The 26,356-nt window shown below is 36.0% G+C and overlaps 1 protein-coding gene across 4 annotated transcripts in view; it reads right to left on the bottom strand.

Annotated features, from left to right (window-relative positions):
* The window catches only part of hectd4 (HECT domain E3 ubiquitin protein ligase 4), an 88,754-nt gene that overhangs the window by 37,996 nt on the left and 24,402 nt on the right, over positions 1 to 26,356 (bottom strand). For all 4 annotated transcript variants that reach the window (XM_079638469.1, XM_079638470.1, XM_079638471.1 and 1 more), the window contains exons 11-39: positions 22,642 to 22,782; positions 21,662 to 21,891; positions 21,324 to 21,466; positions 20,855 to 20,925; positions 20,610 to 20,715; positions 20,224 to 20,344; positions 18,697 to 18,825; positions 14,464 to 14,588; positions 14,206 to 14,359; positions 13,186 to 13,274; positions 12,891 to 13,095; positions 12,683 to 12,802; positions 11,920 to 12,024; positions 11,004 to 11,167; positions 10,258 to 10,503; positions 9,815 to 10,007; positions 9,610 to 9,714; positions 8,434 to 8,522; positions 8,007 to 8,176; positions 7,784 to 7,919; positions 6,154 to 6,298; positions 5,887 to 6,053; positions 4,547 to 4,693; positions 3,364 to 3,548; positions 3,131 to 3,284; positions 2,344 to 2,624; positions 950 to 1,139; positions 711 to 792; positions 426 to 628 (exon numbers count right to left, since the gene is read on the bottom strand). In XM_079638469.1, the coding sequence (XP_079494595.1) occupies positions 426 to 628; positions 711 to 792; positions 950 to 1,139; positions 2,344 to 2,624; positions 3,131 to 3,284; positions 3,364 to 3,548; positions 4,547 to 4,693; positions 5,887 to 6,053; positions 6,154 to 6,298; positions 7,784 to 7,919; positions 8,007 to 8,176; positions 8,434 to 8,522; positions 9,610 to 9,714; positions 9,815 to 10,007; positions 10,258 to 10,503; positions 11,004 to 11,167; positions 11,920 to 12,024; positions 12,683 to 12,802; positions 12,891 to 13,095; positions 13,186 to 13,274; positions 14,206 to 14,359; positions 14,464 to 14,588; positions 18,697 to 18,825; positions 20,224 to 20,344; positions 20,610 to 20,715; positions 20,855 to 20,925; positions 21,324 to 21,466; positions 21,662 to 21,891; positions 22,642 to 22,782 (4,396 nt within the window). The remainder of the gene's footprint in view (positions 1 to 425; positions 629 to 710; positions 793 to 949; positions 1,140 to 2,343; positions 2,625 to 3,130; positions 3,285 to 3,363; positions 3,549 to 4,546; positions 4,694 to 5,886; positions 6,054 to 6,153; positions 6,299 to 7,783; positions 7,920 to 8,006; positions 8,177 to 8,433; positions 8,523 to 9,609; positions 9,715 to 9,814; positions 10,008 to 10,257; positions 10,504 to 11,003; positions 11,168 to 11,919; positions 12,025 to 12,682; positions 12,803 to 12,890; positions 13,096 to 13,185; positions 13,275 to 14,205; positions 14,360 to 14,463; positions 14,589 to 18,696; positions 18,826 to 20,223; positions 20,345 to 20,609; positions 20,716 to 20,854; positions 20,926 to 21,323; positions 21,467 to 21,661; positions 21,892 to 22,641; positions 22,783 to 26,356) is intronic.

Raw genomic sequence — 26,356 nt, 5'->3', positions numbered from 1 at the left:
TTAAATAAACCAATAAATCAAATCAATTTATAATAATATTTCACAATATCAATGTTTTAACTGTATTTTTGAACAAATAAATGCAACCTTGAGCAGAAGAGATGTTTCTCAAAATGTTTTAAAAAACAACAACATAATTTCACACTTTTGAATGGTAGTGTTGTTTAGGTAGCAACGTTATTTTTAAACAACATCAATGTCTATTGTAATTTTCAGTAAAATGACTGTAAAAACTATTATTTAAATAATAAATAAATAAATACAGCGGTTACCCCTGAACACAAAGCAGCTGCACTTATAAACACTACTTTATTATGCATCCTACGCAGGTAAGACGAATAGAAAAGTCCATCAAAACTTTCCTGAAGACACTCAGTTCCCTTTCAGATATACATTCAAAAGGTAGCGAAGTATAGTTTTCTTACCGAGCCAATTCAGCGTTCCTCTCTCGGCAGACAGTAGACTGGGCAGTTTTCTTCTTGTCGCCTGTATTGGATACCCCAGAGTTCTCCTGGCCAGTGTTCTCTATTGGTGGCCCCACACTAACAATAAGCCCAGATTGAGCCCACTTATTGGCTTTCCGCAAAGCAGAGGATGCCTCTTCTGTGATCACCTCACAGCAGCCACTCTGCAAAAAGATGAACAGATTTGACACATTCAGCATAGTGTGACATTCAGCAAGAGTGAACAGTCACTAAACCAAAGCCGACCTTTGTCATATCTCGATCCATCTTTACCACCTTCTCCATGTTCGCTCCAGTGCCGAGACGGAAAGGACGACCCTCTGAGCTGCTGCAAGGTGCAAATACTGACATCAAATCATAACTTTTATAAAATGGGTTTAATTAACTTTTTTTTAAAAACGGGTTTCTTTTCTTTCTTTCTTTTCAGAATCAGAGAATACAATGAGGTTGATGTGTTTTGTAGTGTGGCCGTCCAGTGTTATTACCTGAGTAATGGCTGAAGCACCTCATGTGATGACTGGTCTTCTCTCTTATGGATGAAAATGGACAGCTTGCCATCCACTGCTTCACCCTCCTCACTAGCGTCTTTATCAGTCTTAGCACTGCTCTTAGGACAGGCCCGTGTCAGACTAGTGTCAGGCTCAGAAGCGCTCGGGGAGAGCAAAGTCTGGCAACCTAAGCGAGGAGATCAAATCAAATTAAACTTGCTGATAAAGCAGGAAAGAAAGAAACCGAAAAATTACCATTTTATAATTACTTATTATATTATAATGAAATCTGAAGGATCATGTGACACCGAAGACTGGAGTAATGATGCTGAAAATGCAGCTTTGCATCACACTAATAAATGACATTTTAAAATACATTCAAATAGAAAATAAGTTGTTTTAAATCCTAATAATATTTATGCGCATATATATATATTATATATATATATATATATATATATATATATGCATGCTGTCAATTGATAAAAAAAATAGATTTTTTAGATTAGATTAGTCGCAATTAAAAACACTTACGTTTGTTATACATTTTATAATGTAATAATTTCACCGATTCTAAACATTGAATATAGCCATTCAACATTACAGTGTAATTGAAAGTTATCTTTTTTATTTATTTTTTATTTATTAGGCTTCAAAAAATATTACAACTTTTAATTTAAGTAAACTTCAAAACGTCCTCACATAAACGTCATATTTACCTGTGACCTTCCTTCCTGTCTAACAGGTAGGAATATACAGAAATTGAATAAAGTTATCAAACAGTCTGCACTGCAAAAAATATAAATTAATATAGACTAATCCTTATTAAAGCTACAGTACAACATATCTTTAGTCAGTACTAGTCAGAGCAGTGAGTAATTTTCTCTGTTCCCTTCGTTCTTTGATGAACTTTGCTGACAGGCAGCATTATTGGCTGCTGTCCCTTTAAGACCAGCCGCTGCTGACAGAGACGCGGATCTCATACGCGCCTCATTCTCTGACAACTCTTTACGCTCATTTAAGACTTTAAGACTGCTCTTATGTGGATACTCGACAAAACTGACATTTTGGCATCATTGTGTGTTACTGTTCATTCAAGTGCGAAAGAGACCTCGATTCTGGCACGCAGTCTGTGCGCACGATACTGGCACGCGTCTTTCTGCGCGCCCTGCCCTGTGTGTGTGTCTGTGTTAGGAAATTCACAGGCAGCGCATTCTCTTTTGTCTTGTCATGCTTGAATGGTTTAAAAGCATTTGCATGAAGAAGAGTGTGATCATATAATGTAATGCTAGCCAAAGGATGTTAACATTGACTGCCCTAATATATATATATATATATGTTATGTATGTTATGTATATATATGTTATGCCCAAAAAAACTTTCTCTCATACCTGGCACCACATAGTCTGCCAGCTTGGCCAGAAGCAGTGATGCGATGCGGAAGGCAGGATCATTGGCGTCTTGCTGCTCTGCATCCAGTGCATTTGTTGAGTAGCTCCAGGAAGGAAGTGCTACATTCCCACAGTCCTCCACACTCATAAGTGGAAGGGCAGCACGGCATAACTGCAGGATAATCAGCACCAGTTTGGGCGAGGGCCGCTGGTCCAGGAGCAGTGACAGAAGCTTGGACACACAGGCAGGCTGGCTCAGGATGGTCTTGCCTATGTGGCTCCTTGGAAGAGGAGAAAGGGCCATGCAACAGTTGAAATGAGTTAAAATCAAGTAAATCCACACTTATCCATAATGTGTAACTAGTTTAATTGAAGGACTTGAAATACTAAAAATGTTTTTTTCATTGGCTTCACACAAAATGTAACCTATGAAACCTGTATTGTGTCGTGTAATATGAATCATGAATGAGCAGACAAAAATATTTACAAACTGAATTGACATCTGACTCGTCTAAGCTTTTGTTTATGTCACACTCAAACTGAACAGATAACAGCTTGCTCATGTGTACTTAACCCTCTATGGACCACACTTTAGGAAATTAAACTGGAATCACAATTAGTGACTGGTAGGCTCCAAAATTTCTGCTACTGAAAATATTCGGCTAAAACAGCGATTGTCATATTAAAGCACACGTACTATAATTTTAACTGTAGAGTATTATGCAATATTACATTTAAAGTTAATATACAAATAAGTGAAGTTAAACGAGAGAAAACCAGGACTTACCTGGACAGATCATTGAGCAAACTGAGCACATCCTGCAGAGCATCATTCCCGGCCGCCTGGTTCCCGCAGCAGTCTGTCGCCCGAGCCAGGTGATTGGTTAATAAGCTAGACACCTGTCGTGCCAGTCCAGAATGCACTGCGTCTGTGGAGCCTCCTGTTAGACAACAGTGTTAGCGTCTGTTATAATTAAACAAGTTTGTAGTGATACTTTTTGAACGGTAAACTCTCCTCACCTTCGACTTTTTCCCACTCAATGCAGCGGTTGGCCAGCACCTGAAAAGCAGCCCAGGCCATCGTGGCTACTTTCTGTTTTTTGGTTTGTTTCTCATTCGAGCTGCAGTCCCTCTGACTGCTCAGGCTACACAGCCTGTCCATAAGCTGAACCAAACCACTGCGAACGAGACACTGCTCCTCACTCCTGTGGACACCATCAGATGGCACTTTAGATGAAGGTTTCTTATTTTAGATCGACTTCAATTGTAACTCCAAGTCATCCGTCATTGTTTGGGAACAGTTCATCTAACCCTAATTGATGGAGTGTGTAGCTTTTCAGTTCTTAAACAACCATGTAGGAAGACACAATTATGTGATATTATTTCCATCAAGAGGTGCATAAATCTTTGTTTTTTTGGAGATCTTGTATTGTCAATGCAAGAGTCCAGCACTCTGTAAAGCGGGGCTGTTCAACTAGCTACATTCGAGGGCCGGATTATCAAATCCAAAAGTTGAGGTGGGCCGGTGGGTTGGTTTGGGGGGTTAGCTTATTAATTGAAACATTATTTATTGAAACATAACAGTTTCAATACATAAGCTAAAGAAAACCTAAAAAATTATTGTATTTACTTGGAAATGTGGTACCCAACAGTATGCAGATATATAAGACCATGATAAATAAGAACTTGATAATTTACAGCTGTGTACAATTATTTTCCTTGGAACAAATAAATGAATTATACAAGCTCATGGCTATATTGGTAAGAAATAAGAATTATATTCTGACACTGAGACTTGATAACCACAGGCTACTCACTCCCACTGTATAAAAACTGCCTAAACAGGTTACACTCCTTCACAAAGAAACCCATCTAATAAATCTAATGCAATATAAATAACTATAACATATTCATATATATATATAAATAGTCCACATTTCTGCCCAAACCATGGTGAATTACTACAGTGCATTTCATGGTAAATGTTTGTAAGGGTGGTGATTAGTTTTCTAATTTCGTTCATGGTTCATGTTTTTCCTGCTTTCCTCATCAGTCTTGTTGGGAATGTTGAGGCTGTTACATCCGATTTAATACTAGTTAAATCATCGAGTGATTTGTGGTTTGTAACAGAACCTTTCCTTTGCGGTCACCTAGGTGAAATGACATGGTCTGCATTTGATGTCATGAGGCTGAAGATGCTTGCCTGGTGTAAGGGATGGTGCACAGCAGGCCGATGCTGTTGGCACAGGCTATAGGGTAACGGGCACAGAGAGACACCACTGATGTCATGGTCTCTCCAAAGGCCTCCTGGACTTGCTCCATCATGCCTCCGCAGGTCAGTTCCTCAACTCTACACACACGCACATTCATATAGACAGCTTAAGCTTCACGGTAGAGATTTAATCCATCTAGCAATATTAAATTAAAGGCCGCATTTATTTGATCATTAATACAGTAAAACAGTAACATTGAGACATATTATTGCCATTTAAAATAACTTTTATATTTTCAAATGTAATTCTCATTTTCAAAAGAGATGCACCGATTACAATTTTCTAGGCCGATTCCGATTTTTCATTTAGTTTGACCTGCCGATACCGTTTTTAGCCGATTCCGATTCCATTTTTATTTTCTATATATATATTTTTATAAAACACCATATACTTTTACCCAAACTGAATAATAAAAACAAGTTTAAATGGGTAAATTTTCTATAAATATTTGAGTCTTCATTTTCTTTTCTGACATAGCCTTGTTAAAACACAGTAGACATGCAAATTCTGTGCATTTTGGGCACTTTTTGTGAAATGGCCATAATTCACGAGGTTCCCTACATGTGCGTTCCGTGTGCACGTGTGATGCTACACGATGTTAATCATGCGGCGCCCGAGTGCATTTGACTGGCCAGTTGCCAGTCATGGCCGATCACGTGAAAATCGGCCAATTCCGGTCACCAGCCGATCAATCGATGCATCTCTACATTCTAACATGCTGATTTGCTGCTCAGTTGCAATCAATTTATTTGTGCTCAATTATTAATAATGGTTCTTCTTATCATCAATGATAGAAACCGTTTTTTTTTTTTTGCTTAATATATCTGTGAAAAAAAAAAATCAGGATTCTGTGATTCATTAAAAGTTCAAAAGAACATATATTCTTTAAAACTGAAGAATATAAATGTATTTTCTGTAAGTTAGTCGTGATTAATTTTAATGTGTCCTTGCTAAATAAAAGCATCAATTTCTTACCCCAAATATTGTAATGGCAGTGTATCAGTTTCCACAAAAATATGATGCAACACAATAGAAAACGTTGCATATTTTGTGGAAACTGTGATTCGATTATTTCAGGATGTTTTTTTTGTTTGTTTTTGGATATTCAAAAGAACAGCATTTATTTAACTAAAAATCTTTTATAACATTATTTACAATTGAATGCATCCTTCCTGAATTAAAGTACTTATTTCTTAGAAAATTCTTACTGACCCCAAAGTTTGAACAGTAGTTTGGCAGCAACCTGAGGTTAAACCAGTTTAAAATGTACCTTGGTCCACCCTGCAGCACCATGGTAACTGGGCCGACCAGATGTGTGACCCCTCCCACCCGAACAGCAGCGGTGAGCAGCTCTCTCATGTGAACCAGAGCCTGCTTCCTTGTGCGACCTCTCCTCCAGCGGGTCTGAGCTGCTGACAGGAAGCTGGTGCTGGACACCTGCAGGCATAAGACTCCGTTTAGAAACATTGCAAGTAAGAGCACTGAATGGCTACAGTTGATGTTTGACAAGTGTCCTGCTGCGTGTGTCTGATCTTACAGTTTGATCAGGTGTTGTTCCTATGAAGGCAAACAGCTGTCCCAGGAGCACGCTGTACGTGGGCTTGTCCTTGCTGTCTTCAATGACCAATGACTGTAGTAGAGTAAAAGAGCTGCTCCGGTGACTGGATGGGTTGATGCGCCTCCTAGACACACAATTAGTTACTACAATTTGTAAAACTTTTACCATAATATAAACTAACCATATATATATATATATACGGTATATAAACACACACATACATATATTAGGGGTGTAGTGGTTCTCTTTTAAAAAAAAAGTTGAATTGTACCGTTCTCCACTCACGGTTCGGCACGCACTTGCACCACGGTTCATCTCAAATTTGATGAACAAAACATGAACCAAGCACACACTCTTTGTAAACTTTTTATTAAATTCAGGTGTTAATAGCGCACAAGCGCAAGCAAGACCTGAACAGCACATGTTGCTATATATGTTTAAACTAAACTCATTTAAGCCTTGCCAATTTAAACATTCAAGAGCAAGACAAGAAAGTGAAATTTGCACGTGCTGTGAGAAGATCTGTGTGTGTGCACTCATCCAAAGCGCGCACACGTCTCAGACAGCGCACAAATATTGTCTAAGTCTAGTGCTTCAATGGAGAAATTCACACAAAAATTGTGTCAACATACCCGTCTTAATGAGTATCCTATAGTCGGTCATGCCTTAAGTGAACTTGTACAGTCGAGAAAGATGTAACCGTATCAGTATTTTGGATCTGTGCATTATGTCTTAAAGTGACAGCAGAATATTCCTGCTGCTGTCTTGTGTTTTTAATGTTAATCAAACAACAAAAGACATGGAAATCACTTACTGTTCTTGATTGAATAGCTTTTGTTACTTTAATAAAGATTCATCTTTAATTTATACAGTCAAATATGCAATGTTATTTTTACAATTTATTACTTTATTCAAATTCTGTACATGAAAACTAATGTTAGACCTACTTGGAAAAACCTGAAAAGCCCCATTTATTTTATTTGTATCTTTGCTCTCTTGTATTTATTTGTGCGGTTGAAGGTAATTAGATAAATTGTTCCTTTTTTCATTATTTTTATTTGACAGTGGTCCTTTTTTCCCTTAATGTAACGCATACCAAACCGTAACGAAACCGTGAACCTAAAACCGTGATACAAACCGAGCATTTGAACCATTACACCCCTAATATACGGTATATATATATTATTCTTTTTTTCTGACCAAGTAAATGTCACCCAATTATTGATTTGCTGCACACACCTTCATCTGAACAAAAGAGCCATGCTTCTAAACTACAAATTAAGCTGGCATAGGAGAAAGTATTTTAACATAAAAATTAATGCATAAATATATATTTAGAAATAAATGAATAAATAAATGCACGCAGATAAAAATAAATAAATAAATGCATTAATAAATAAATGATTTTAGTTTTAATAATAAACAACTGTAATGTAGTTTATTATTCTGAATGTAGGCTGTCTGTGGTTGCCAAATATTCAAACATTTATATAAAAATTCAACTAATATGTGCTTAGAGGTGTGCACATATTGGCAATTCTACAAATCAGAGAGTTGAACCTATTCGTTTTATAACTGTTATTTGATGCTTCTGCTGTCACAAAAGTACCTTTGTGCTCCATGTGTAAACTCCACATCACTGTTGGCAATCATTTCCAAATCTGAGGGAGCGGACATACTGCGCAGGAACACAGGCTGCTTCACTATAGGAACCATCGATTTAGCGTCCGATACCGACTTACAGGCTGTAAGGAGGACAAGTTAAAAGGGCTGTTAAGCGCATTTGTAAGCTTATGAAATTGTGTGCATGTGTAAATGCTTGCACAAATAACCTGGTGTGGATGTTGGTGTTGTAGACAGACTCCTGCATTGTGGTGCTATTGTAACATGTAGCAGCAGTTCAGAGCGGTTGATCAAGCTCTTCACAAGCGCTTTGGTTTTAGCCAGAGGAACGGAGCTTCTTTGCTGCTGCACGGCATTAACCTCATGGAAAAACTTCTCTCTGTCCAGAACAAAACACAGGCAATAGTTTCAGTTTTCACCATCGTTACTCTGATTTCTGAAGGATCATGTGACACTAAAGAATACTCCAATTTGCTGCTCAAGAAACATTTCTTATTATTATCATAAATGTTGAAACCAGTTGTGCTGCTTCATATTTTTGTGGGAACAGGATTCTATGATGAATGGGTGTAACCGACAGCTTTGAGAACAATTTAGATTCACTACAGGGAGTCAGAATTAGTTGTCATGTCATACCTCAAAGCCATCACTGCATTTTCTGGATCTGTGCAGTCCAGAGGAACCTCCTTGAGTGAACACAGAAGTTCCAGCTCCTTCATTTTGTTCTGTGAGACACAAGACACACCAAATTAACACATTTTCAACTTAATCCTGGCTACAATATAAGCAGAAACAAACCACTGCACACAGTTTGTCAATGCCTACACTTCCTGCAGCTGTTCAAGGACAAATCATTGTATTATTCTTTAAAGAAACTAGCGATTCTGGAAGATTACACTTAATAATCATTGGTGATGATCAGATCAAATAAAATTAAATTAATTAAAAAAATGCAGTGGAACAAAGAACTTTAAGGACACACTACAACCAGAAGCTTTCTAATTTGTTATGCAAAGAATACCTTTTATTTCAGAAATGTTCTTCTAGCAAGGTTGCTCTTGTAATGGTAAATTTTGAGCTAATTATGCCAATTTAACATTTGTCAAAATATCATGGTATTATCTGAAGTACCCGTCCCTGGTGTACCACGTAAATACAGCAGTGGGTAAAAGAGATGTCCAACCTAGGAAAATTTGGGTTTCCTCACTATATATTACCGTAAACATTTATTACATATTTTGTATGCATGTTGTGAAGTTGTGCCTGGAGTGCAAAACTAACGTAAAAGAAAAAGAAAATTACATTGAAAGTTCAGTTCCCTTCAGAGATACATTTATCTAAACCCCCACCCACAATGCAATATTTATATTTTTCGAGCATCGTGAAGAGTGAGGTTTCTGCGCCTGGTACAGTATTTTCTCTGTTCTCTTCTCTGGTCTCTGTCTGGCCTGCGTTAACAGACTTGACATTTTGGGAAATTACATTATTGCAATGCAGTTTGTGTGCAAGTCTGGAATAGAGGTCGGACCGGTGCATCTGTAGACCACACTTCACTTTTATGTAAGGTAAGGTACAAATTGTGCTCATAACATTTTTATTTATCATGCACAACCATATTTCAGACAAATAGAGAAATTATGACATTACATACAAAGAAGTACTAAAGAAGTGCAAGTGATTAAAAAAAACATTGTAAAGTTAATTTAATATAAATTTAATATAAACTATAAAAAATGCAATTTAATTGCAATTAACACATTTAAGTGTCTGAAAACATTACATTCAGTTCACACTACATGTCACATTACTTGCCTCAAAGAAGTGATAGTCGTGGAAGAAGGGCGAGTTGTTCTCAAGTTTGCCCTGTTGAGCTTCGTCCACTTCATTCTGCCACTTCTGCTCCAATTCAGCAACACTCTGAAACAAACACAGACACAGAATATAGTGTTACTCATCAACAGCATCACACAACATGTCTATGAAAAGCCCTACATCTGTGACTACTTGTAACACATACTTGTAACTGTCTTTCCATTGCATTGATCTTCTTGAATGTCTCGGCCATGATTTTGCAGAGCAGATTGTGTTCCTCTCTGTGCACTTCTCTGTACTGGAAGTTCACCAGTGACTGCAGCGCATCTACCAGACCCAAGTGCTTTATTACACACGACACGATCACTTCCTCCATCACATCAGGACGGATCACCTCTCTGAGAACAGAATAAACAGAAGATTAATTAACTATTATTCAATATTTCTGATGCAAGAAGTCCTAATGTTGTGGTTTGCTGCCAAAAAGGTCAAACTGAGTAAATTTTTTAAACAAAACAAATGAAACCTTTAAATATGTCCATATATTAGTCGTTTTGTTTATATTTGTACGCATTTATGATTAAGGTTAAATGTTCTTCTAACGTAATTGCATTCCACTGACAGGTAGACTCCCTATCATGTGCTTACTTGATGCTGGGGCGAAACTGAGGCCGGGCTCTTCCAGACAGCTCCCTCAGGCGGCCCATAATGCCCGGAGGCAAGTGGATGCGGGGCAGCTCACAGCAAGCCCCAGGCATCGGGCCTGGAGGCGGGGCTAGGATGTCTGACGGATAGGTGAACTCTCTCTCCTCATCAATGGTTAAAGGCAGGGGAGACGGAGACGGAGTGAGAGCGGGAGATATCGCACCATTAGCCTCCACTTGCCACTGACACCTTACAGAGAACAGGAGCAAGAAGCAAAAAGGATAAGAACTAAATACACTATGATCAATAAGTTATGACAACATGTTTTGCATTGCTTTAACTTATCAAAATAAGTTAAGCAATTTTCAACTTTTTAATATAAAGTTATACAAGATTCAACTCGTTTTAAAAAAAATCATTTGAATGTAATTTAAGTTGAAATGACTTAAACATCCAAGTTGGTTATACTTAAAAATAAGGCAGCAACTTTTTTGTGTGTATAAGAAGGCCTTTTAAAAATAAATTAATACTTTTATTCAGCAACTTTTTTTATGTATAAGACAGTAAAGACATTGATAATTAATGTTACAGAAGATTTATATTTCAAATAAATGCTGAATCTATTCATGAAAGAATCATTCAAATAGGAAAATTAGTTATTTTACACTGTGCTTTTTGTTTTATTTTCTATGTAAATAAAGATTGCTGAAGTGCATCTCTGCGTTTGGGTCCTGACATAATCAGCACACCTCTGCAGTAGTTTGGAGCAGAGAAGGTCATGGCAGGCCTCCTCCTCTCGTGTGATATCAGGGCCATTATAGAGGATGCGTAGCATAGCGCAGGCCAGCACAGATAAACCCAGAGCTAGATCAGCCAGGAAGGGCAGCCCGCCGGACACATCCTCGGACGACTCCTGAAATGAACATAATTAGAAGTACAGCCAAGAAAGGTAATTCAAGTTTTGCCATTTCAGTGTCTTTATTTTAAAATGCCCTTTAGACTTCAGGTTAGCATTAGTTGGTCTCTGCAATGCTTTTGCTCCACAGTGTGTCTTTGATGTCGTATTGTATGTCGTTATTGTGCACCAAGGTGGAAAATTGTCTTTAGCTCACCAGCACATAAAATAACTATACAGGCAATGGTACAAAAACAAAACAAAAACACAGACAGATTCTCATTACATAGATATAAAAATACAGTTCATGCCACTGTCATTTGGTTTATCAATCACTTCCTGAGTTGAGAATTTTACAAAATTATGAGAATGTCCACAAAATTAACTCAGCAAATCAATATCAATAACAATTTTGTTGAGTATTTCAGTTACTTTTTCGAATACATTTCAACAGTCTTTTCGTAACAATTTTGTAAACGGAACAAAAAAAGAGCAATGTCAATTATACTTTTAAATGATACGTTTGCTGCTTTTTAAATACATTTTTGTGCGTTTTTTTTACTGATATGGACCTGGGTCTCAAATAATGCATCAAGAAAATCGTTTTAATCTACATTTTAGTATACAACTAACCCTGCAACCAAGACATTTGTAGGAAAACACGTTTGAAGAGCAAAGTCAATGAACGTCTAATGAGTATTTCAAATTTTCTCTGTGAATTTTATGATTGGGATCTATTAAAAGGCTTATGTGAAATGTTAAGTTAGTACCTGTGCTCGGACAGTGCATGAGAAACCCCACATGGCTTTATCTGGTGTATTGTGCTCACGTCCACTTCTCATCTCAAAAGAGAATGTCACAGTATCTCCTTCCACCTGAAAAAACATACGGTTAAAAGTGTATTAAAGGCGTATACAGATATTTTATATCTGTAGATTGTTTGCACTCTGGTGTCTTAATATATTTTAAGCACACCATTTATCTGCCTATTGGACCTTTAGACAAAATTTGTTAAAACAAATAATAATGTATGTACCACATTTGATGCGTCATGCTTTTATAGTCATATACCGGTAAATGAAAAGTTTTTTTTTCTTTTTTTTTTCTTCCAGAAAAACAATTTATTACGTTTACCATTGTTTAAAATCTTAAAAGTGTTAAAAATCTTAATTAAAAGTATGTTTTTCCTGTTCTTTAAATATAAAAGCAATCCTTTCACCGTTACTTTATCAAAATCGGCTAAGACATTTTAGCAAACAGATCCGTGTATGGAGAGGCTTGTATTTTAAATTGACAACATTAAAATCCTATTTCCATCAAGAGCACAGATAATCACACATTAATTATATACATATATACATATACATATATATATATATGGATTTATATACATATATATATATATGGATTATATACCAGTTTTGTCATGTAGCAAGGAAATGTAAAAATATATATATGTTATTATTACAAGTTAACATATTATTTTATGATATTATCCAGCTCATCTTTATTCTTGATAGTGCTTTTCCTCACCTTGACAAGATCTTTGGGCCATCCAGTTCCCAAGACACTACGGCTCCCATAACCCATGGTGTTGCCACCATACTCACTCACTTTTCGACTGTTTGTGTTGGGCCCGGCATAAATCACCAGCTGAATAACGAGAGTTTATGAGAATGCATATTCACTTTCATTCCACTATGAATGAGAACAGAAGTTTCACAGAATCGAACGTTCAAACCTTGTCATAGTCATATTGGGAGGAGCAGCGAGGGTCAAAACGGAGGTAGAGACAGCGCGCACCAGGTATGTGCACTGTATCTTTAAATTTGTAGTTGTCCCGCACTGGATGAACAGTTTCCACTGTTTTCCCAGCGGCCCATGGGGCAGGGATCTTCAGGCCGGTCAAAAAACCTGGCTCCTCTCTCTCTTCCAGAATCTGGAAACTGAATTAAATACAACATCATTTCGTGTTTGCGTAATCTAAAGGTTTTTGTCCAATAGTTTCAAGAATAGATAGAAAAAAGCTTTTTTACCCATCACTTAATGAGGGTGGATTGGGGCCTTGATTTAGCGAGGAATCCTCAGAAAATAATGGTGAATGTGTCTTCAGCAGCAAAGCAGTCTGTTGGATAGACAGATTCAGAGCAGTCCAATACCAACGGTTTATGATTTATTATTGTGATCTACAAATGTACTTGACACAAACATTAATGAAAAAATCTGAAATTTTTCATTATATTTTTTATTTTATTTTATCTCAATGCACACTACCGTTTGGGGTCAGTACGATTTTTTTTGTGTGTGAAAGAAATTTATACTTTTATTCAACAAGGATACGTTTAATTGATCAAAAGTGAGTCATAACATTAATAATGTTACAAAATGTCAAATAATGCTGTTTTATTACTTTCTATTCATCAAAGAATCCTGAATATTTACACAAAAATATGAAGCAGCTGTTTTCAAACTGTTTTCAACATTGATAATAAAAAGAAATGTTTCTTGAGCAGCAAATCAGCATATTAGAATGATTTCTGAAAAATCACGTAAAAGTAAAGACTGGAGTAATGATGCTGAAAATGCATCTTTGCAGCACAGGAACAAATTACATTTTAATATATATATATAAGAAATAGAAAAACGATTTCACAATATTACTGCTTTTTGATCAATAAATGCAGCCTTGGTTGTAGTGTAAAATATTGGCATCTGTGTGCATCAATTAGAGCTGATAAATATATAGAATATTTACAATATATTCACTATTATTTGGCTGGTGTTATAATATTAACCAGCTCTGCCAATTTTTTTATTATTAGCTTTTTATTTGACCATTACATTTCTTAAAGCCTGTATGAGAAAACTAAAATATTGTGTCCGATACTAGCAAAAGAGAGTTTAGATTTCTATGCTATTTGAGAGCAAATACATAAATATAGAGACGTTATGTATATCAAATATTGTCCAAATGATGAAAAATTATTGCGAAATTTGCGATACATGTTTTTAACTATATCACCTTGCTCTTCCATCCAACAATCACATATACACACCTGACTAGTATAGAGGACCAGTTGGACTAGCTGTGGCATGAGAGCATCAGCTAGTGTGAGGGTTTGTAGGTTTGGGTGCATCAGGGAGGTCAACAGAACCGGCAGCAAGTGACCCAACATTGTGGCCTTCGTTACCTGTTCCAGTCCTCTCAGTCTTCACATTAAACAAATGAGAAAAGAGAAGTAAAAGAAAGTGTTTAATTACATGTACAACATACAAATAAAGCATCATCAAAAATATATCATATTGTAATGCACCTGGTCTCTCGATCACTGATGTTGCTGTTGATAAGGGAGCTGGTGACTTGCTGAAGGGTCTCCAGAACCTCATCACACCCAACCAGGATCTTCGAGGCAAGTGACAAGATGCTCGTCTGCAACTCCTGAGGGGAACACGCACATTCAACACACACATTTCTTTGAGAACATCTAAAGCTGGTACAGAACCCTTGTGAAATAGCAGCACACTTTGCATACTTAATGTATTAGAGAAATAATATACCTAAAAAGAATACACGTTCACACAGAACACGTTTTTCCATTACAGCGCGCTATTTTTCCATTGTTTTTCTATGTAATCACGCGTTAGACGGACGTGTATAACCGTTGCGCTCCTGTCTTGCGTCTTTTGCAGCGTCTCGAGCATGACCCGACGTTTTAAAAATGCACCGTTCAAGTTAAAATCAGTTCAACACCTTAGGTGTTAACTGAATATAATTAAAATGCATTCATTCAATTTAATTAAAAAAGTATTATAGATTAAATTTATAATAAATGCAATTAGCTGAAATTTAGAGTGCTTTAGTAATATTTTAGTAAATATTCTGCTGAATGTACTTACAAGCACTTTAATGTCATTTTTATTGAAACTTGTCATGAATTGAAATGTATTTGGAATTACACATTACTTTTTAAAAGTGTAATTGAGTGTATTAAAGTGATAGTTCACCCTTATACCATGATTTACTCACCCTCAAGCCATCCTAGTTGTATATGACTATCTTCTTTCAGACGAACACAATCAGAGATGCATTTAAAATATCCTGTCTTTTACCAGCTTTATAGTGTGAGTAAATGGGGGGGGGGCTGGATTTTGAAGCCCAAAAAATTCATCCATCCATCATGAAAGTAATCCATATATCTCAAGGGGGTTAATTAAGGTTAATTTGTGTAAAAAAATTATCCATATTTAAAGGGCACCTATTATGACATTTAAAATGTTCTAATGTTGTTTAGGGAGTCCCCAACAACAGTTTTACGTGCATGTAATGTCAAAAAACACTTTTGTTTTCGTATAATATGCATTTATTTTTATTTGCTCACCGACTCCCAAAAGATTCGTTCAACGACTCATTTTTCCAAACCCCTCCTTTGCGCGACGCTAATCTGCGTTGATTGGTCAGATGACCCAGCAGTGTTTACAGAGATAATACTTATTGTTTAACACGGAGTACAACTATGCTTTTATCAATTAAATCGTGTTATAATAATGATTATAGTCCACTGCTTTGTAGTTTGTAGTAAAAAACTAAAAATAAGATAAATAATTTAATGTTAACGAGCATAGCCCAGAGTTCATATTGTAAAAGCACAATCAGTCTTTGTTTGCATTAGCCCGATGCATAAACATAACGTTTTTACAAAAAAAAAAAAATGCAGTTACGTTACTACGAGGTATTACTCTATTCTTTAAGACAACTCCGAAAACAATGACAAACACTTCACATATCTCAATACAATTGCCATTGAAGACCTAGAAGCTAAACGGTGCTTACTCAACAAACAAAATAATAATTAAGCATGCTACATAAAACATAAAAGCAACAATTATTAATAACACTTACAGGTTGTGATACGGAGGAGGAAGCTGATGCAAATACACTTGGAACTGAACCTTCCTTCAATATCAGCCGGCTCGCGAATCCAAGTTTGATTGCATTTAAAAAGCAATCGTCTTCAAAATGGCGCGAACAAAGCACAAGGCTCGGACTATACTTCTGTGGTATAGTTGTATATATGAATTGTAGCCACTTAGTCTTCAAATGCTCCTCCTTGAGCAGATGAAAAAAGTTGGCTTTTGAGTCGCACTTCAGAACACAGCGTCTCGTCGCCATGACGTTTTCAAGTTTTAAGCACAATAAGTGGGCGTATCGTATTCAAATAACTTGACAAGTTGACGTCATCTAGTCAGAGAAAAAGCTTCGGTCTTCTAACGATTCATAAAAATGACTCCGAGTCGACTCTTACTTTTGAAAGACAATAACTTTATATACGGTGCATTTTCATATTTCAAACTTTGCAGGATGTTTTTGTTCACTTAGATCTATGTTACACACTACATGAAAGGTAAATTTCAAAATTCCATAATAGGTGCCCTTTAATCCAAAAAAACTTTTATTAGCTATAATAGCTAGCGTCCAACAGATGCCCACACAGGTGAAACTCGAAAAATTAGAATATGGTGCATTATAAGTTATAAGTTGAATTAATTTCAGTAATTCAACTTAAAGTTGAAACTAATACATTATATAGACTTATACTACAGGGCCGTTGAATGCTTGAATCTGATTGGTTGACGAACGTTCTGAGGTGTGCAATTATTTTCAGGGAACCGCACGGCTAAAGTAGTTCCAGGCACGTCTTGACCTCATTACAGTTCCATATCACTTCACGTAGTCAACTGTAATAACGGAAAATAGGATACAATTCATAACAAGAAAAACCGCAGCCCCATGCACTTGATCTGCAATTTCCAATGTCTAACTTCACAATCAATGGAAACATGCAGTTTAATTTGAATAAATAAAGTATAGCCTACAGTCCTATACATAATCAATAGAAAATTAAACTGAATATTTAAATAAATTGATAGTCCTGTTGCACGGGTTTTCGTAATTGAAGATAATATAACAAATAAATAAAATTGATAGGCCTATACTTGTTAAGGGCTTTGTGTTTCATTTATCAGTCTAGTCTACTGTCACTAATAGAAAAAAAGAATGAACGAATTAATTAAAACGAATAGAATTAATAAATAAATAATAATATTGACGCACATGCTTCTCTCTAAGGCCAGTTATGAATGTAATTTGATACTTAAGACTGATCATGCACGCGTTTTCAGCGCGTTCAGTCTGTGTTCACAGCGGAACACAGACTGAAAAGTGAGATATTTAATTCCTTTATTTGTTAGAATTATTATGGCTTATAGCTTATGAAAACCTTTTCACAATATTCTAATTTTGAATTTGGGGTTTTCATAAGCTGTAAGCTATAATCATAAAAATTATAACAGGCTTGAAATATCTCACTTTGCATGTAATGAGTCTATATAATATATTAGTTTCACCTTTTAAGTTGAATTACTGAAATAAATGAACTTTTGCACGATATTCTAATTTTTCGAGTATCACGTGTACTGCACAAGTCGACGATGCGCCACAAGAGTAACCCCTGACGCGATGTATGATGTAGGAGTATCATAAGCTCTTGCGGTTTAAACAAATAGGACTGTGCAACAAATTTAAGCTCCTCTTCTCTTATATCGAAATCCTCTGATATTTCTCTTCAAATCTTCTCATTTTAGACTTCTGATTCGTGACCAGTGTTTTGATTTGCTATATCCTCTGTGCTTCCACGTTAGTCATTGCGTCACGCTTCGGCTCAGGGGTTACTTTTTCACCACAAATCGCTGCATACGGCCGTCTACCGGACGCTAGTTATTATAGCTCTAAAAGTTTTAAATATGGATATTTTCCTTACAAAAACCCATCGCTTCGCTTCAGAAGGCCTTTATTAACCCCCTGGAGCAGTATGGGTTATTTTATTCACTACCATTATAAAGCTTGGAAGAGCCAGGGGATATTTAAAAACAACTCCAATCGTGTTCGTCTGAATGCATATAGTTATATACACCTTGGATGGCTTGAGGGTGAGTAAATAATGGTATAACTTTCATTTTTTGGTGAGCTACCCCTTTAAGAAACTTAGAGCCAGATTGACTAAACACAGCAAAGTTAGGGTGAGTGCAATTCCATAAAAGCACCGATGGGAGTGGAAAGTAGATCTACTGACAACGTGGAAATTAAAAATGTTTGTTTAAGAAATTAAAAGCTACACACACCATCAATTAGGGTTAGAAGAACTGTTGCCAAGCATATTATAACATACTAGAAACATAATCACTGCAATAATTATGTTTCTAGCATAACATGTTATATGTTTGGCAACAGTTCTTCTAACTCTACTTGATATGTATGTATGTAATGTATGTATGTATGTATGTATGTATGTATGCATGTATGTATGTATATGTATATGTATATGTATATATATATATATATATATTTTTTTTTTTTTTTTTTTTGAGCTACAGAACAGAGCACAGTATTATGAACTGTTTTAATTCCTGTTTGTTTCATCTTTCATGAATGCAGCAGCTGTCGTCATCAGTCCACACAAGACCATAGGGTTTTTAAAGGGGATGTTTACCTGTACCTTCAGTGTTTCCCCTTGTAGGGAGCTGTCACTATCATCAATGTCATCAGGGTGGAGCAGGATGGTGTTGCTGAGCAAATGGTTCTGCACAGCCATTAAGTAACGCAAGCTTGGTGACACTACCTGTTGATGTGGAAGTGCTGTGGGTTAATTAGTGATTCAATCAATTGTATGAAATTATACAGACAACTATTTCAAATTATGATTGGATGTATACATTTAGATGCACCATACAGTATAAGCAGGGTCCAAAATAATGTATACATTCGGCAAGTCAAACTTGTAAAATTGGCTTTGCAAGAAAATGATCCTGTTACAGGCAAGATGGCTTTTTTAAGAACTTCAATGTAAACATACAACAGAATAGTAAGAACAACATTGTTGGTGGTGTGAATTGGCCTTAAAACATCATGTGCTTGTAAAAAAAAAAACACACAGACACCACCAATGCGAACAATCACCAGATTACATTACGTCACTTCTCAGACATTCCATGACCTGACAAATTCTGATTCAACATGTTCAATCTGCAAAAACAAGTGCCGACCAATGCCAACAGACACTGAGAGGGAATACACTGATCCACCAAAACACAGCAAAGTGTCTGTTGCCATTGGTCGGCGTCTGTCAGTTCAGTGTGAAGTGGACAGAAGGGAAAATGTTAAATCATTTGTTTGTAATTGTAAAATACTTTGAATTGGTCTGTTTCATAACAAGAAAAAAATCTATCATTCTAGAGTTATCCAAAAAAAATTAACGAATCTTTTTCATTAATTAATTTAGTATGATTTCCCTTGTAAAAAAGAAGTGCACTTAATTGCATTAAATGTGCACTTGTACACAGTACTTAGTTCTTAAAAAGCCAGATAATGTAATATTAATGAAATAAAAGGCCACTTAAAGTGAGTGGACTTTCATGACTGTTTCTGAACACTTACTTTAAAGTACATTTTAAATCATTATGTTTTATAACTTGTTGTAATGCTTTACAAAAAGTCAAATTATTTTGATGTGTTGACTAACATACTAAATATAATTATAATGTAAAATTGCAGTGTGTAAAATTTAACTAAATTTGTACTCAATTGCAACTATCATTACAAATATATTTAAATACATTTTTCAACAGAAATTATATATTTTAGTTTACCATAAATGCTTGTCAGTACAGCAGTACACTTTTACCATTTCAAAAACAAAATGAGTAATTAAGAAATTACTTGCAAAGATAAATTAATAAAAATCACTCAAGTTCATCAAATTGCATTTACTATAATTGCAATTAAATGTATGAAAACATTACATTCAGTTTGCACTAATTATAACGTATATTTCTGTAATAATTGCTCTTTTTAAAAGTATGCTATAGTGTGCTAATTTTTCACAAGGGATATGAAAACAAATGGCTTGTAGAGCTCTTTTAAGATTAATTCAGTTAAAAACTACATTCAGAGTAACCAGTCATAACGAAAGTTTCTTTACAAAGACATTTTGAAATGCATTTATGTGGAAGTCACATACAGGTACAGTGGAGAGAAGCTTCTGAAGGTCTTCCTTGGAAACGGTTTGACATTTGGTGATGAGGAGACATGACTCTCGCACTACAGTCTTCAAGATACACTGCAACAGTTCATCTTTCAGTCTGCAGGGGAAGATGAGAGAAAGTGTAAATGACAGATATAAATCAATAATCATCAAAAGATATTTACAATCCATCATTCAAGGTAAATAACATTGCTTTATAGGAACGTAATAAAAAATGATCATAATTGAAATACATTTTTGTTGAGATAAGGGAGAAACGTGTATGTTGCGATAACAAAATAATTATGTAGATGTTTTGTGTAAAGCATGACTAGTAGAGTATACAATATTGAACAGATCTAAAGAGCCGTGAAACTTGTTACCTGTAGTGGTCATCCTCCTCACTTCCAAAGCGGTTCTTCTGTAACTGGTTAGCAAGGTTGTTTAATATAACATCACGTAATTGAGACAAACCACTGTTCTTCTCCCCTACAGAGAAAAAAAAAAAAGTTATTACTGGCACTGTTGCTTATCAATATGCAATTGTGCAATTACAGGGAGCCAGTGATAACTCAGCTTATAGTTAAACTTGATTTCTGTACGATGTGTATTTCTTTGTAATTCTTACCCTCAGTGAAAACAAATTTTAGCAGGTTGTTCAACTCAGATTCACTCTGGTACAAGGTGTTTAAACCTGAGCTGATAAGAATAAAGAAAGAATAGAAAATGGTTTGTAGTTATTGCAGATATTGAGGCCAGTTGCATAAATTCAGACTAAGAAAATGTTTTTTTTTTACCAAATCCTTTAAGAATTTTGTTCAACTTTGGAAGAGAAATGAAGATAATTTTTTAAAGAATATTAAAAAAATATTAAAGTCCCTTTTGCAGTCAAAAGTTATATCCCTTAAATCCCAATTTTGATAATCAAAATGACACATTTAAATGTTTTTGCACCGTGAAAGTAATTTCTTAATGCCTTAAAATAGCTTGAATATAACTTGAATGTACACCTTTGCTTCATTTAGTATATGTGGATGCATGAATACGCAAATTATTCCCCGCCTCCATATTATAAATATACTTTTTTAGAGATTCACCTGATGGCAAGACACACTTCTCTTTGTATTTCCGGTTCTATCTGATCAGGAGGAGCCATAAGTAACTGCCACAGCAACAGTCCAGAACGCTTAACACAGTCCCGGTTCTGCTCTGAATTTGGATTAAAAAACTGGAACACCACCTGGAAAACACAAGAGATTCAGAATATTCCTCCTTCAAGTGGGTGTCAACCTATTCACTGCTGATGAACAAACTTCCAATTGCAAAAAGGCCATCAGGAAGTTATATTGTAACAAATTCATACTGTACTGTTTATAATGTAATTCAAATGTAAATCTTAAATATTCTAGCTAAACCCCACCAATTATATCCACACCTGAAAGACGACCAGAATGCATCGGATGATGCACGTGTCACCATTGACCATGGCCTTCTCCATGACGTCACATATAGAGCTAAAGTGGCAAGCCTCCATGGGTTGTTTTCCTATGAAGGTTCCTAGGTGTAAACTACTGCTGGCTGCTAGCAGGTTGAGCTGGTGGATGCACATAGCGCCAACATGATGGAGCAGCTGGTTTATCACTTTGCCTGTGTCTATCATTTCTTCTGTAATAGAGTCAAAAACATGATGGGGAAAACGATACAGATCATTTCTGTATGTGAGCACATCTAAAAAACAACTTTGCATAGTAAGTGTCCTATACACCATGTCCTTGCAAAAATATTTGCACAGGTATAGCAATGAAAAGTAACCCCTTTTTTTAAGAAAAAAAAGAAAAAAAAGTGTGCTTTATTGTAATGAATGTGTACCGGTACTTAAAAATTCATAAAACTATAGTTTTTAAAAACTGTGCTTGCCTTGCAGATAATATATTACAAAATAAAGGCTATGACATTAAAGTATATTTTAGTTTACCATAAATGCTTGTCAGTCCAATCAGCAGTACACTTTAACCATATTTCAAAGACAGAAGTAATTACAAAATTATATATAAAGATACTTAAGTGGGTCAAAAAGCACTCTAAAGTTCAGCTAATAGCATTAAATATCAATTTAAACTACATTTAATTTTTATTTAATTGCAAATAACATGAAAATGTTGTATTCAGTTGATAAGAAATAATATGCTTTTAAAAGAATATACTTAAGTACTCTTTTTAAAGGTATGCTAAAGTGCACTTCTTTTACACAAGGGAAATTTGAGCAAAATCAGCTATTGTCACTATAATAGCTAAAGACTGTGCCTGGTTGGGTCGTGGTGTAATGAATGAAAGCCTCTAAAATGTTTTGCTGTGCAATATCAAAATCATCGAGTAAACTTTTTGTTGCATATGTTAGAGCTTCAGATTCAATACCTTTAGGCTGACTGATGACGTGACTGACGCCAAGTCGTTGGCACACATGATGGAAGGCCTGGTTCCCAGGGTTACACCATTGGTCCATGTAGTCACTGGAGCACGTCCAGATTAAGTTGTTAAGTGCATCATAGCAGGCCCCTAGAACAGTCATTATACAATCAATTATATGTGACAGTGTTTTTAGTTAATAATGTGAATTAGCTTTTATTTTTATATTTTAGCTTTTATATATATTTTCACATTAAATGTAGTTTCCATTTTAGTAGTTGGGTTATGTGCTATATGGAATTTTTATTACCGGTAGATTATTTTATATTTAGATTCTAAATACTAAATTCTAAATAGTACTTCCACTTTTAGTTTTCTGCCAAGGCAACATTTCAAATTTTTGTTTAAATTTAAGGTATTAATTGAATATTATTTTATTTCAGCTTTATTTCAATTAAAAAAATATATTTGTAATAGTTTTAGTTAAAAATAATAACATTGATATGATGTGCTCTATCAGAATCAGTCACAAAAAAACACTTGCTCAAAACTTAGACTTTTCTGTTGATTTTGATAAAAGAAATTCTACTTTCAAATGATGTCAATGTTGCAGTGAAAAAATATATATTTAAAAAAAATTTGTTTGTTAGTGTTGTTTTTTCTCTTAAAGGAACACTTCACCCATTTGCATTAGACTTTGTATCTTTAGAAACCCAGTCACATTTTCGAATGGTCATGGTTTATTCCCTTATTTTCCCCTGAGATGGGAGAAATAAGGATTTAAGTGTTCCACTTCCTGCTTTTTATGACGCAAAAATCGTCAATTTGCGTCATAAAAAGCAGGAAGTCAAATTTCTTTGAATACGGGTAAGACTACAAACACTAGCTCATCATTTATCCAGTAGAAGGCGCTGTTCCGCATGTTTTCAACCCGCCCATAGAGGGATCTCACTCACAGAATGTACATATAGTGTCAGCCGCTAAGCTAAAAGTTTCTTATTCTGTGGAGAAAGCTGAGTAGTAGCGGTGACCATCCTCTTTTTCCCGGACATGTCCAGCCGTCGAGATCGTCCAAAATGTCCAGGATTCGGCTTTTGCTTTCTGCAGTCGCATTCATAGTTTACATGCACACCTTTTGTTTCAATCTAACTGAATTCATTCCGATTGGTGAATCTGAATGTAGTGTTTACATGAACGCTAAACAAGTGATCGTTTGATGTGCGTTTTAACATTGCTAGGAAAATCCCCGCTCCTCCGTGAGAGATACGAGACCGGTGCGTCTCACAGGCGCCGGCGCCACTCATCAGTAATCACGCCACCGGCCTCGCATCGTTCTCCGCGGCCGTCAGTCTCGTTCCTGCTCGTCACAGTAAACATGAGGAATGGCGACTGAAGAACGCAAAAGCCGAATCCTGGACATTTTGGGCGACATCAAAATACTGAGCAGACTCACGGAGACTCACTAGTAGCATAGCCTTGTTGTTTACTGCGATCTCTTACCGGTAGGCGTGGCCTCCTAGGGCAGCGAAGCAAGTGCATTCTGGGAGTTGTTGTCTTTCATCCCCATAAGCCAAAAATACATTTTCTGGCTTTTCTCAGTCTAGAAGGCTCCAAATTCAAAAATAATTTCACATTTCTTCTACATAAATGACCCATTTTAAATACACATTCATCTTTCCAGAGGTGAAGTGTTCCTTTAAATGGTGTTTAATTGCTTCAAAACTGCAGCAAGAAAAACAACACATGAATGAACATCAGAAGGTATGCTGAAAGATACAGTACAACCTATTGAAATGCATCTCTCTCATGTAATCGCCCAATCAGTGTTTCAACCGCAGAAAGACGTCAAAATAACAGCTTGTGAACATGACGTTACATTTATCTCAGGAAAGTCATTTAATGCCCTCATCCTGTTAGTTAGCTACAAAAAAAGAACATATCACTAAAATTGTAAATATATTGCCTTAAAATACCTTCTTTTTTATACCTGTTATTGGTGTCTTAATTATTTAATGTATGTTTGAATAAATCTGTTAATTCTGTTTTAAATAATCTGAAAATTGTATAGAATCCTTTTTTACGAAGTTTTTTAACATCTACTATTTAAAGGGGTACTTTATCGCTGGCAAAATGGGCTTTCAATAAAACTTAGCTGGCTATAAAGTAGAAAGGTGAAAAAAAATTAATGGGTTCTACCTTACTAGAGAAAACAGAAAAAAGGCCTGTTGACTTCCCTTTTGCCAAATAGGTAGGAAAACCTCAACACCCATAATGCACTGGGCAGTTTGCCATCCAAGGCCACTCCCACCATTCTGCTATGGATACGCTTGACCAGAGTCAAATCCGCCTTGCTTTAGTAGGAAACACTTCTTAGCAGACTTTTAGTCATAATGGTGTGGACTTGTATTGTTCTCGGGTGCAGGATTTTAAAGAGTAGACGTTTAGCGGGAGTGTGTGAAGGAACTAGCGTGTGGCTAAAGGCTGCTAAGAATCGTAAATACAGAGACAAAGCTGTTCTGCATCATCCGGCGAACTTTTGCTCACAAATAAACTTACATTTCTCGGGCCAGGTTACATGGAGAATGAGTAAACATTGTTCATTTACATATACTACATTGCAACAATACAAAGCGGGTTGAACAATGGCTCCATTGGTCCATTTTCCAAAAGGGAAAGACTGAAAGACTCATTTTAAATGTGCACATGTGCTAGGTTTCATTTTATTTAAGGAGTAAGAAAATAGTCAACAACAATGTATTAAAATTCCTTAAGCCCAATGCATATTCATTTCGCTTTTGATTTTGATGTTTTGATTTATGCATTGAGTTTAGTGTGAAAGGGGCTTGATGTATGGAGACAGATTAGAATCATTAATAATTCACGCAGAAAACCTGATTCACACATGCGTAGACAATTTCACATGCATTAAACCTAATTCACGTACACACAAAAAAAATTCACGTGCGTGGAAAAAATGTTTCCCCACAAAAACCAATTCACATGCGCAAAATAAATTTATATATTCATAAAATACATTTCACAAATGCAAAACACAATTCGTAGATATACAACTGTGTGCAAAAACCTTTGAGTGTTTAAAATGTACGAGTTTATCCCTGAATGTGGACGGGCAATCGTCATTCACGTGTGAATCGCCTTGGATATGTGTGTGTGTGTGTTTGAGACTTTCCTGGCAGAGCTCTTGACCCACGCGGGTCAGTCGTACTCTTTAGCCAATCAGATGCGAGCTTACCATTCAACCAATCATATATGGAATCCCCTGAGAGTGCATTCGAGGAGCACAGTTCTGCGCACCATTTGCGCAATACGGATTAATTAGAACGGAAATGAAGCCTCAATGAAGCTTTCAATCCAGCATGGCGAACGAAGAACGGGTACGAGTTTAGTTTATTTAATAAAAGTCTGAGTATACACGGTTTATCATTTACTTCAGGGGTGCCCAATCCTGCTCCTGGCGATCGACTGCCCTGCACAGTTCATCTCCAACTCCAAGCCTAATCAAACACACCTGAAGCAACCAATTAAGGTCTTCAGAGCACGTCAGGATCACTTGAAAATTAAAGGCAGGTGTGTTTGATTAGGGTTGGAGATGAACTGTGCAGGACAGTAGTGGTGGGCAGATCGAGGCTTCGTGAAGCAATGAAACAGTTGAACCAAATGTGCCATATTGTTTCGAGGCTTCGAATCAATCCGACACCCGTCT

Source organism: Phoxinus phoxinus (genome assembly GCF_949152265.1).
Source record: "Phoxinus phoxinus genome assembly, chromosome: 2".
Lineage (NCBI taxonomy): Eukaryota > Metazoa > Chordata > Actinopteri > Cypriniformes > Leuciscidae > Phoxinus > Phoxinus phoxinus.
Note: the sequence above shows the minus strand (reverse complement) of the source record. Positions and strands in the feature narration are given on the sequence as shown.